This window comes from Balaenoptera borealis, assembly GCF_965194805.1.
Source record: "Balaenoptera borealis genome assembly, chromosome: 19".
In the NCBI taxonomy this organism is placed as follows: domain Eukaryota; kingdom Metazoa; phylum Chordata; class Mammalia; order Artiodactyla; family Balaenopteridae; genus Balaenoptera; species Balaenoptera borealis.
Window position 1 is genome coordinate 34,544,489 of NC_138878.1, and position 13,380 is coordinate 34,557,868.

Consider the following 13,380-nt stretch of genomic DNA (forward strand, 5'->3'; position numbering starts at 1 on the left):
ATAACAAGTACAATTGAGAAAACATTAAATTTGAGGAGTTAAATTTTAATTTTGTAGAAATATGGCTTATGGTTATTGGGAGTATACTCTTAGGACATCAGTAGACTGATTTTTTTGTCACCCCCAAGAAAGCGGCCCACTGTATCCTAGCAAAGATAGATTCCTGGGAAAAGGTGGCTTGTTTTATCTTTCATTTAGCTTAACAAGTTAGTTAATATTGTTGATCATTTCTTCCAGATGGCATTTATTTCTTAAATAATGTTTATCACTGTACTGATGAATGCCTCAGCAACACTGGTGAACTCTAGGGTACAAGGAGCTCTTTACCTGTTGGCTCTATCCCTCACCCCCAATGTTGTGTGAGTCTCTCTGATGCTTTTTATCTTTATTCTTTATTTATCTTTTCCTGGCTCTCTTTCTGCTTTGCAAATTATACCTGATTTATATTGTAGAATGGAAGTAGAATAGAATGGTTTACTTTCTTTGAATACCAGACTCAAATCTTTTATTTGAGGATGGCCCTCCATTTCTCCTCCATACTTCCTCACTTTTGAAGGAGGCACAAATCAGTAGGAAACAAGGTTAATACCTAGCTGGTGTTAGCATTCCATGGAGACGGATGATGGAATGGCAGTAGACCCTTCCCCTTGTAACCCCTTCCCTTCCCCCAATACACCTCTAGAGCAGATAACTGTTCACCATTAGGAGGAGTTAATCATAGTGCCCTGGTGATCCTTTGGATCACGTATAACTCACTGGAGCTATCAACAGCTGACTTAAGAATGAGAAAGAAATAGAATGAGTAGGGCAGTTGAACACAGAGAGGGAGGAGATCCAGTCAAAACTGATTGCATTGAACTTAAACTACTTGTACAGTGTTCCTTAGTTGTTTATGGTCCAGTTTCTATTTTAGCATTTATTACATACAGTCCATCCAAGGATGATTTTTTTTTTAACATTTTTTAGAGAAAAGGAATTCTAAATGTGCTCTGGAACATTTTGAAAAGAGATTTTATCCAGTGTACAATGCACATATTTCGTGTAATTTATGTTTTTTTAAACCCTGTTTTCCTTTATTCTTTTGCTTACAGTAAATTTTGCATGAAACTTAAGTATTTCTGGCATGTAAACATTATTTATATAAAACAAGTTATAGTTGTAATTATTTTTCTCCTGCCTCCTTTTATTTTTATTTATGTTTTTTATTACAGAAATGAGCCGTCAGACTGCAACAGCATTACCTACTGGAACCTCAAAGTGTACACCATCCCAGAGGGTACCTGCCCTGACTGGCACAACTGCGTCCAACAATGACTTGGCGAGTCTTTTTGAGTGTCCGGTCTGCTTTGACTATGTGTTACCACCCATTCTTCAGTGTCAGAGTGGCCATCTTGTTTGTAGCAACTGTCGCCCAAAGCTCACATGTTGTCCAACTTGCCGGGGCCCGTTGGGATCCATTCGCAACTTGGCTATGGAGAAGGTGGCCAATTCAGTACTTTTCCCTTGTAAATATGCCTCTTCTGGATGTGAAATAACTCTGCCACACACAGAAAAAGCAGACCACGAAGAGCTCTGTGAGTTTAGGCCTTATTCCTGTCCGTGCCCTGGTGCTTCCTGTAAATGGCAAGGCTCTTTGGATGCTGTAATGCCGCATCTGATGCATCAGCATAAGTCTATTACAACCCTACAGGGAGAGGATATAGTTTTCCTTGCTACAGACATTAATCTTCCTGGTGCTGTTGACTGGGTGATGATGCAGTCCTGTTTTGGCTTTCACTTCATGTTAGTCTTGGAGAAACAGGAAAAATACGATGGTCACCAGCAATTCTTTGCAATTGTACAGCTGATAGGAACACGCAAGCAAGCTGAAAATTTTGCTTATCGACTTGAGCTAAATGGTCATAGGCGGCGATTGACTTGGGAAGCCACTCCTCGATCTATTCATGAGGGAATTGCAACAGCCATTATGAATAGTGACTGCCTAGTCTTTGACACCAGCATTGCACAGCTTTTTGCAGAAAATGGCAATTTAGGCATCAATGTAACTATTTCCATGTGTTGAAATGGCAATCAAACATTTTCTGGCCAGTGTTTAAAACCGTTGCATTCAATTTCACAGAGAATAAGGCACCTGTCTGCCTACCAACCAGAAGCTTTTGGTAGGTGGAAGCTAGACACATGAAGGTAAATAAAAGGAAAGGCTGTTAAATACAGGAAACAGTTGCATGTAGTAACACTAATATATTTAAAAATAAGTCAACAGTAAACCACTGAAAAAAAAATATATATATATACACCCAAGATGGGCATCTTTTGTATTAAGAAAGGAAGCATTGTAAAATAATTCTGACTTTGTGTTTGTTGTAGATTGAGTGTACTGTTAAAAAATATTGGGTTCTTGTTTTTTGTTTTGTTTTTTTTGTGTGCGTGTGCGTGCGTGAGTGTGTGTGTGTTTGGGTTTTTTTTCCTTTAACTGACAAGCCATGTTGAGTGGTCTTGGACCACTGCTTTTCCCCTATGTGAGTCAATACATAGTGCTGCTGTGTGTGTATATTTTTTTGTGTGTATTTGCTAATTTTTATTAATTCTAGTTTTTCATTAAATAAATTTGACTTTCTTTTCTGTAATTCAGGTTTTTCCTCACTTTTTTTTTGTACCTTTTTAAAGTTAGTGTCTTTTTGATATGCATAATTGTTTATGGTAAAATTTATACATATGTGTTCAATACATATTTTCTTTTTCCCCCATTAATCAGTTCATTAGAAATATTTTAAATTCAACTATTTTGTGAAGATACGAGTTTCAGAAAGGAAAGGTAACATCGGAAGAATTATCAGAAGCTATTTAAAGCAGCTATAAAGTGATCTCTCTCTCTCTCTCTCTCTTTTCTCCAGTTGAGTCATACCTTCAAACTTATTCTTTGTAAGGTTAGGGAGTACTGATTTTTTTTTTTTTTTTTAATACTGGGAAAAAAAAATCAGGCTCTCCCCCTCCCCCCAAATATCTTGGACAAATCACATATGTTTAAAATTTGTTCTTGTATTTATTGGTTTTGCAAAAGAAGGCATCGTCTCACACAGTATTTGTAATTAAAAGCAAGTCATTTGTTTAAAAAAAAGAGGCAGTTTGCAAAAAAAATGTTTTTGGTCTTTTATAATTCTCATTAAAAGAATATCTGGCAAATTAAAAACTCTTATGTGTCTGCTTTAGCTCCAAGTTTGATTAAAATCCGAAGTTATTTTCCTGTTAAATTCTGTATTTTATAGCCAAAAGCAATATACTATGTACTTTGAATTTTGGTAGATAGAGATCTGTTCTAAAGTACAGTAAAAGAATGGGTATATGGTCTCTGTTTGGCCTACACAGAATCTTGTTTTTTCCTTCCTCTTGCTTAGATTTTGATTCTCACAACTCTGTTAGGAGGCCAATTAGTTAAAATGCTGATCACTTTTCCCCCCTTTTTAACAACAAAAAAATGAGTTAGTATTTTATAGCCTCGTGGTTAAGAGCCTGGCTTCTGCAGCCAGACTTCAGGGACTGCATGCCTATGCTAGCTGTAACTCACTAATCAGCTGTGTGATCTTGGGTTCCAGTTTACTAGTGAAAACTGAAATGAGGTTAATTATGGTAGCTACATCCAAGGATTAAATGGGATGGATACAAGTTACCTAGGACAGTGCTCTGTACATAATAAGCTAACCCAGCATGTTAGCTGCTTTTAGTATACCTGTAACTAGCACCATGTAGTTAACTGATGTGAGTTAGCCTGAAGCACCTAGCAAGATTCTGCAATTGCCTTCTGATTGGCCAGAGATCATTTTATTTTGTGTGGTTTTTATGGGTACCCTAAACATAGGAAGTCAGTTAAAAATAATTTGGACTTCCCCTTACCCCCCCCCCCCCCCCCAATTCTGGATAACAAAATTTACTTCTGTTAACCATTTTCAGGAAAGAAGAAGGTTGTGTAGCTTCTTTCCTACGTAAGCCTTATTTTTTGAATTGGTTATAACTTGTGCTTGTGTAGCCATTTTTGTGGCGAAAGGAAACAGGTCAACCACCAATGTATATCTAGGTCTATTCCTCCTATTAGTATGTGTGTTTAGAAAAGCAGTTTTTCCTCCTCATTTAGTATACTGAATATTTTTGTGGAGGTATATCATTTGTATTTAAAATATTTTAAAATGTTTCTTTGGTTATAAAACATTTCTTTGATATATGTGTTCAATATATAGACTTTGGCACACGCAGTAGAGTCTGTAGTCTTATCCATTCAGAGACGACTACAAACATTTTCGTTTTTCTAGTTCTTTATGTGTATTTACATGTGTTTACACACATTTATTTTGAAATCATATAATTTGGGATTGTGTAACTATGTAACTCCCTCGCGCCCCTACACATAACGTGATCATCTAAGCATTTAATAATCTTGGAAAAACATCATTTGGGGTAACTTTTGTGAAGATTGACTGTAGTTTTAGCCAGGTCCACAGTGTTGGATATTTGCTTTGCCCAGTTTTTCCAGGTAAGTTTTTTTGGCTGATTATAAATAGCCTGTGAACATTTCTCTGTTTTCTGGTTATATTCTTTGGGTTCTTTTTTATTTTCTTTAAAGGTCTTGATACTTTTTTCATTGCTTTCTGGAGAGGTTTCAGTGGAAACTTACAGTAGCAGTGCGAAGGATTTTGCCTTTCATTGTAACGTCATGTTTTGCCAGTTTATGCCTAAGAGAGTAAATTTTGTGTGTTTGATAGGTAATAAGGTTGATATTTTAATATTTGTTAACTATACTTCTTCTTATTTGTCTTCATATTTTTGGCCTATAGGGATAATGTGATCTAGAGCTGTTATTTATTTCTTGGTCCACTTGAGATTTGATTTATGAGATCTAACTCTTGTTCTTAAATCATCTATATTTATAATCAATATTCTACTTTTCCCTATTGATGCCCCCACCCCTTCTGGTGTCTTGGTGTTTTCTTTCAGGGGATTATATAGGGTAGGGGTAGGTGATACTCTTTGTTCTTTTACATTCTTAAACTTGAATTCATCCTGTTGAACTGAATCATGGACCAGTTTAATATGCTAACGATTGTTGGCGAATGTTTTCTTTTGCTTTGAGTGATTTTTATTATAATATGTATAACTTTTTAATTTAAAAGGCTCACAATTTTACAAACTTTAAACTTAAGTGAAGCAAATGGCTATAGATGTTTTTGGCTCACCAAAAAATCTTAAGTCATGTTCCCTGCCCCCCGCCAAGCTCAAGAGCTCTATATCCAGGAACATCTGCAATGATTCTACTAATGGAATTTTATTTCACTCAGGTTCCTGAGTGGAAAAATTGGTAAGTAACCCAAATTAAAAAACAAAACACTGGATCAAACTTAAACATACCTGGGGTCCAGGCCAGTCTGTGACTGGTGCATTAGACTAGAGTAAGATTAGAACACATAGGGTGAATTGAGTGTATGACCTACCAACTAGTACTGTAGTCATTTATGTAAGTTAAATAAGAAAGGTACACACAGAACGTTTTGAAAATCTATAGATTGAATGCACTGCTAGAACCTTAGTCATTCCCCTCCCCACCTACCTGTTGCACATGTTCCGAACATAAAGGATGATTTGGTGGCTTACTGCGTACGATCTTAAGCTAGTTGAGTCATTTACCAAAAGAAACTCACATTTTCCTAAAAACAGCATCATCCCCCAAATTCAAGCATCTCCTAAAATGTAAAGTGTGGGCTGTAGGTTCTAACTGCCTGGGTTTGAATTCTGACCCTTTACCTACTAACTTTGACTTAACTTTGCTCTAAGTTCCTTCTCTGTAAAGGCTGTAGTTGTGTCTACCTCGTAAGGGAATGAGGATGGCTAAGTGTGCTGTAAAGTGCTTATCCTTATGCCTGGCACTATAGCTTCATTGCCGAACCATTTTCCTTAACTTTATACAGCCTTAAGAATTTTCTTTGAAAATAATTTATTTTTCTTAGGCCTTTCTAAATTCTGAAAAGTAGAAACAATGGTTTGAAGGAATACTTGGTTTTATAATAAAGTCACATTTTGACAAGCTTGCACTGTCATGTCAAGATTAGGATTTAGCCTAAAGGGTTTTAGTTCCTATTGCCTGGAAATGTACTGACAATATGTTAGAGCTCAACTTAATTAAAAAATTTTTAATACGAAAGATTTTTTATGAGGTCCAAGAATGTTAAATACATTCTTTAGCTCATTGGTAGTACCTACCATACCTAATATGTTCCAAATAAGTAAATTTTCATAGCAAATAAATCCTAGATTAAAAAAGAAACTTTTGATACAGCTGTTTAAAAACATTTCAATAGCCATTCAGTGCATTTGCCTATTGTGTCCCTTCAGATCCTTTTAATATTTATTTCTTTCCTGTTTTGGTGCTTTAAAAATTTTTCTAGTAACTGTAATTTTCATTGCAGTATCCACTAAATGTTATTAAAACAAAAAAGGAGCATAGCATTGGATCATAAATCATCAGATTGGATAATGACTGTACTTTAGTAGTCTTGACTTTTTAAGCTGCTGGATAAAATTTTCATGAAGATGGGCACTCAAATACAACACATTTTTGCCAAAATAATGTGAGCTTGAACATGTTACACTTCATTAAAAAAAGTTCTTGATGTTTACATCTAATAAATAGTCCCAGACAAAATAAACTTTGGATTTCGAAGGAGAATTGGCAAAATTAACATTCTTTGTGGCTTAGTGTCAAGTCCCTTTAATTATAGTAAGGTTTTTCTCATTTCAGTGGTCAATAAAAGGAAAATGCAAAGTCAGCCCACTCTACCCTCAGCAGTTGGTTACCTCACAACATGGTAGACTTTGGTAGGGTTTAAATGTGGACCAGTCACCGAGCGCCGGGAGCTCCTCTTGGTAGACATGACTAGTCACTATGTTCAGATGATGGGAATCAGAAACCTGCATTTCAAGCAGCCTCTGCAACTCAGATGGCACTGGAAATGGAAATGAATTTGCAACCCCACTCTTCTTATGAAGAGGATCTGTGCTATGACCAGAATGCAAATCTTGACTGATGTCCCGGGAAGAAAAGGAGAGAAGGAAATCTTGTGTGTTTCACTCAGCACATAACTTTTACCTCCCCTTATTTAGAAAAATTCAGGTCTGTTTAGTACACTTTAAATCCACTCATTTAGTCAGGAGACCTTAACTATGGTCCAAGATTTGTAGGCTGATGTTAAATAGGATCACTCATTCTGATGGCATCTTCCACTGTATACAGGTGATTGAAAGCAGTAAATCTCTGACATGGTTTACAGTAAGGTTCAAACAGAAGGGGCAAAGCCAAGTGAAAACCACTGAAGGGGCAGAGCTAAGTAAAAAATGTGTGCCTCAAGCAGTGTAAAATTTCTTGATTACCAAGGCACTTAAAGCTTTACATAGTTTTAATACTTGAAGAGTTTTAAAAGCCCACATAAAAAGTGTGGAGAGCACTGGTTAAATACACAGATTCCCAAGCCCTCACCTCTATGCCTGCTGAATTGGAATTTAAGTTAGTTAGCAGTTCTCAAAAAACCTAGCTGACTGATACATGAGGGGTCTTTGGGAAACACTTTTACAAACAGTGCTAGGAAAAGATACTCAACCATTAGTCATCAGGGAAATGCAAATCAAAACCATGAGCTGCTTCTTTACACTCTCAGGATGGCCATTATCAATAATGAAAATAAGTGCTGGCAAGAATGTGGAGAAATTGGAACCTTTGTGTATTGCTGGTGAGAATGTCAAATGGTGTAGCTGTGGTGGGAAACATGGGTGGTTCCTCAAGTATATTTCCAAAAGAATGAAAAACAGACTCAAAGGGATAGATAGTTGTATGCTCATGTTCACAGCACAATAGCCTAGAGGTAGAAAGAACAGATAAATGAATAAAATGTGGCAGGTGCAGCAGTGGAATATTATTCAGTCTTAAAGAAATGAAATTGATACATGCTGCAACATGGATAAACGATGACACGCTAAGTGAAATACGCCAGACAGACACAAAAGGGCAGATATTCCACTTACATAAGGTACTTAGAATAGGAAAATTCATAGAGACAAAGTAAAATAGTGGCTACCAGGGTCTGGGGGATGGAGGAATGGGGAGTTGTTACTTTTTATTGGATACAGAGTTTCAGTTTAAGATGATGAAAAGGTTTTGGATATAGCTAGTGGTGATAGTTGTACATTAGTGTAATTAACAAGCCTGAATTACACACTTCTAAGTTAACATGGTAAATCATTTTGCCACAATTTAAAAAAAAGGTAAATAAAAGAGCTCAGACTTAAAAAACCAAAAACAATGCTAGAGAAATGAAGGTCATACTGCTAATTTCATATACGTACGGGTTTTCTCCGTCAGCTCCTTTAGTAAGGAAAGGCATGCTCAAAGCCAGAGGGCACAGAAGATGCCCTACTGCTGTTCACAGACCAGTATAAAACTGCATACTCAGGACTCCTGAGGAAGAATACAGATAACTAACTCCCACTTTTTAAAAGTGTGCTATTATGTTGCCACTGCTGGGTGGGACAAGGCAGAGCAAGGTGGGTATGGATTAACTCCCTCTGGTTGCTGGAAACAAATTAACATCATAGTTTCTTCTACCTTGTAAGATGATTGTGCAGAAATAATAAAATCATAGTAGTGATAAGATAGATGGTCAATGAAATGTTTTCCAAGTTCCCGGTGCTTGCTTTCTCCCACTGGCCATGGCCCTAGGTCTGCACTTGTCCTCCCAGAACACATTCAGATTTTTACCACCAGGTCTGAGCACAGTATTTGGGTAATTTGTATATCCCATCCTTATCCAAGAAATTCCAAAGTATCTTTACATATCTGTTGTTATATTTTGTAATATAAGATTCTGAAGTCCATTACTGGCTGGAATAATGATTAGAAATTGTTCCGTGTTACTATATGTTGCTTTCTAACTGTATCTTCACAATAACACTCATGAGTACAATTATTTGCATTTTAAAGGTAAGGAAAACTAAGATACGGAAAGTTCAAATGCTAGTAAGTAGAAGAGCCTAACTTCATAGTTATCCATATCCTGGACTGAGTCACAGGAGAAGAGAGGCATGGAAAGGCTACCAGAACTGGGGATTGGCACAGGCAAACAAGCAACACAAGGGGAGGTGGCAGGAATCAGGATACCAAGTGTAGGGACCATCCCAGGATGGATGGCTGCCTCCCTCTGGGGACTGGACTTTTTTCTAAGATGACAGGCATTCAGGGCCAGTATGTTTCTGTCATGTGGGCCAACACATGCCACTATGCTGCTTCCCTCAGCAAAGGAAGGGTAGGATGTATAGACCTCATCATAGAGTTTGCTTCACTTGAATATTTTCCAAAAAGACTAATAGTTGGCTATTATTTTCACCTTTGCCCAGTTCCCCTTCTGATTGCTTTCAGGGGCCAATAAAGTCTACAGGTGAATCTGCTAAGGTAATGGTCTATACCAATGGTTCTTGACCTTGACTACACATCAGAATCATCTGGGTGGCTTAGTAAAGCAGATTGGGTCTCACCCCCAGAGTCTGATTCAGAAGGTCTGCTGGTGGGTTTTGAGAATTGACATTTCTAACAAGTTCTCAGGTAATACAGATGCTTCTGTTTGGAACCACAAGAGAACCACTGTTCCATAACTTTCCAGGGACAGTAATGAGCCCATTCAAGACAAGAATTCAATTCCAATTTAATCAATTTATTAAATTGACATTTCTATAATAACCACTTGCCACCACTTGAGTCAGGTTTGTTACTGCTGTGAGTAGGTTCGCAAATGAGGGACATTTTGCTTACCCCTGCTGGTGTGAATAAAACCATCCTGTCAGTACCTTTCGGCACTTTATAACTTAAAATTCTAAGAAGTTGAGATCTGGGCTTACAATTTGCTATTTAAGAGGCCAGGTGTGGTGCTGACAGTAAAGCCACCATCAAAAGCTGCGTTAAGAACTTCATCCAGGCAGGTTGCTGTGACAAAACTTAAATCCTGCCGGACATTGCCTGGGATTTCTTCAAGGTCTTTCTCATTCCTCTGAGGAATAATGACACGCTTCAATCCCGCTCTGTGTGCTGCCAGCACTTTGTCTTTAATTCCACCCACCTGTAAGGAGAGAAGAACGTTATTAAGGTTTATGATCATCCTCAGGCTGTCAAAGAAACCCTGACCCACCACCTTTCACTGCTTTTTTAAAACATCCAAATCATCTTTCATTTTGCTACAGCATGAGCTAGGAAAGCCACTAAAAAGGTTAATAGTAAATTCTTTACATTTCAATTAGTATTATATTAAATCCTTTTAATGGAAAATTCTAAATTTTTGACAGGTACGAGCACCTCTTCTGTCCGTGATTCTCTTTTATATTGTCAAGGTTAACATTTATATTCCTTTCTGTACTCACAACAATCTTGTTTATAGGTTAATTCTGAAAAAGCATTACATTATTTTGACCATAAATACCATTCCTACAGAGCTTAGTTGCATGCCAGGATTATTTTCTTCTGTACAGGTTTAAAGCAATGACCTCTGTGCTGTGTGATGAAGAAAACATCTAGGCTCTTGTGGTGGTTTTAAAATATGTGTCAAATGGTCCCTTCAGAAGGTGGAGTCTAATTCCCCTCCCTCGAATGTGTGCCAGGCTTAGTGATTTACTTATGAGTGTGGTGGAAGTGATGCCATGTGACTTTCAAGGTTAAGTCACAAAAAATAAGAGCTTCTGCCTGGATCTCTCTTGGATCTCTTGCCCTGCAGGTAGCTCAGGTAGCCCAGGTGTCTGAGGTCACCCCAGCAGTCCAGCCAACCAGGACCAATCTGCAGTCACGTGAGTGAACCACAACAGAAGCAGATGCCCCGCCCCAGTCAGCCTTCAGATGACTGCAACCGGGCTGGTATACGACTACATGATGAGAGACCCTGGGCCAGAAGGCCCAGCTAAGCCTCTCTTGAGTTCCTGCCCCACAGAAACTAAGAATAATAACTGCTGTTTTGGGGTGGTGTGTATGTGTAATAGATAACAGACACAAGTCTCAGTCGCGCCACGCGGAACACGCGACCCCTGGAGACAGCCCTCAGAAGCCTGCTCCCGCCTGTGGCACCAGACAGGCTGGGCTCTAGGCCTTTCTGCACAGCGGCCATCCTAGCACACTGTCACTCTCTTGCCAGGCTTTTGCTTTATGCTGCTGAACTACACTTTCAACGTTAACTTCTTCAGAAAGAGTGTGAGATAAACGGATTCCCTGCACGTATGGAAATGTCTATCTTGCATTCACATTTGATTGACGGTAAGGCTGTGTATACAAGACTTGATTTAAACCCATTTTCCTTCAGAGTCTTGAAGGTGCTGTGTATCTAGGGTCACGGATGAGAAAGCTTTTTCCTCGGTGATCTGAAAAGTCATGAGGATGCAATCCTTTTTCCTAGTTGGTATAGGCCCTTTCAATCTGAACATAGCCTTAAATTCTAGGAAATGCTCCATTATTTCCATGACAATTTGTTCTCTTCCATTTTCTCTGTTTAGTTAGATGTTGGATTTGTCAGATTGTTTTTTCTATTATTTTTTTCTGAATAGTTCATCGACCAATTCCTAAAACCACTGTTTTAAATTCACGAGCTCTGTCTTATCCTCTGTTCTTGAATTACGTTTTCTCCAGACTTAGCAGGTCTTTCTCTTAAATGCTGCTGCTTTTCTCCATGTCTCCCGTAATAGTTTAAAACTGAAGGCTTACTCAGAGCTGCTGTGGCTTCTCCTGTGCTGGAGGTGGGGAAGCCTTTACCTGGGTGCAGTTTGCTCTGAGTGCAGGGGACCTAGTGGTAGAACCATTTGTTCTATGGAGATTGCTACGAATCCCCTGGTTTTCATTTCTCACCCCCTTCCTTTTCTCCTGGTCTGAACCTTCTGGCTCTGAACCAGTGCTTTTCAACAGATTCCTGCTGGGAAGACTGTCTCTACCTCCAATTCTGTTACATCAGCTGGGGACACTTCTATCTTCTAGAAGTTGGCTGAACCATCAGCTGATGGCTCCCCACTCATTCTTTTTTTAACATCTTTATTGGAGTATAATTGCTTTACAATGGTGTGTCCCCCTCATTTTTTTTTTTTTAATATTTTTCATTTATTTATTTTTGGCTGCGTTGGGTCTTCATTGCTGCGTGCGGGCTTTCTCTAGTTGCGGCTAGCGGGGGCTGCTCTTCATTGCGGTGCGTGGGCTTCTCACTGCGGTGGCTTCTCTTGTTGCAGAGCATGGGCTCTAGGTGCGCAGGCTTCAGTAGTTGTGGCTCACAGGCTCAGTAGTTGTGGCTCGTGGGCTCTAGAGCGCAGGCTCAGTAGTTGTGGAGCACGGGCTTAGTTGCTCCGCAGCATGTGGGATCTTCCCGGACTAGGACTCAAACCCGTGTGCCCTGCGTTGGCAGGCGGATTCTTAACCACTGCGCCACGGGGGAAGTCCTCCCCCCTCATTTTTGACTGTTATAATTTATTCCCTTTATTTCTTGCTTAGCTTACCATTTTGAACTAGGAAACTATAGAGTTTATGGTCAGTAAAGCATTTGCTCATTTCCTTTTAGTAGTACAGCTAGTATTAACCACTACTGTCACTAGAAATGCAGTAGTTCTGGGGTAAGGTGAAGAAAAGAGATCGACATTCCTATTGAGTATAGATATACAGTTACAGCACAGTAAATAAGGTTTAGAATATGACTTTCTGGTTGAATTAAATTTAAAAAATCAGGGAACTGAGGGCATTTTTTGTGATCCTAATTGGTGATTCTATGACCTACTTTCACCATTACCTCATAAAATAAAGGCGCTCTCAGAATAAAGAACATTCCTTTTTTTCTCATTTTGCTATTGAACTCACCAAAACTTTATTGTAGTCTGGTACTACTAACTAATGACTTAAACCTCTAAATGATCTCTCAAGTTCTATGCATTTTTCAGTGTTTTTATAAGTAGTTATGATATAGGTTGGAGCCCTAAAGCCTCATATGTACAGAACTTTTTCAAAATTTAGCAATTAGGCATGGTTAGTCTTTACTACAATTTCCATTTTATACTACTTCTTTTCTATATTATTTTTTTATCAATCTATCAATTACAGTAATCTAAGTTATCTATAGGCGGATAGGAGGTCTCACAGGAATTCCAAAAGGTGAGAATTGGGCTTAAAGTTTAAAAATAGCTACCATCCTATTTTACACACATGCCATATATTTAACAATTCGTTAACTAGAACAAAGCCTCAAATCTTCACCTGAACAGCTGATATTTCTGGTGACCAGACTGATATTTTTTTCTGTAAGCAAGTCTTCTTTTTTAGTAGAAGGGAAAACATGGGGAAAA

At 38.3% G+C, this 13,380-nt stretch overlaps 2 protein-coding genes across 8 annotated transcripts in view; one reads left to right on the plus strand and one right to left on the minus strand.

The window, feature by feature from the left end:
- SIAH1 (siah E3 ubiquitin protein ligase 1) overlaps positions 1-2,627 on the plus strand; it is a 28,132-nt gene extending 25,505 nt beyond the window's left edge. For 3 of the 5 annotated variants that reach the window (XM_082366825.1, XM_082366821.1, XM_082366822.1), the window contains exon 2: positions 1,212-2,627. In XM_082366825.1, the coding sequence (XP_082222951.1) occupies positions 1,214-2,062 (849 nt within the window). In that variant the 5' untranslated portion in view covers positions 1,212-1,213 and the 3' untranslated portion in view covers positions 2,063-2,627. Of the gene's footprint in view, positions 1-237; positions 360-1,211 lie in introns of all 5 variants that reach the window. The other 2 variants (XM_082366823.1, XM_082366824.1) reach the window with 1 other exon arrangement.
- A 7,095-nt stretch (positions 2,628-9,722) lies between these two features.
- The window catches only part of LONP2 (lon peptidase 2, peroxisomal), a 96,137-nt gene continuing 92,479 nt past the window's right edge, over positions 9,723-13,380 (minus strand). For all 3 annotated transcript variants that reach the window (XM_082366806.1, XM_082366805.1, XM_082366807.1), the window contains one exon: positions 9,723-10,145. In XM_082366806.1, coding sequence (XP_082222932.1) covers positions 9,924-10,145 — 222 coding nt within the window. In that variant the 3' untranslated portion in view covers positions 9,723-9,923. The remainder of the gene's footprint in view (positions 10,146-13,380) is intronic.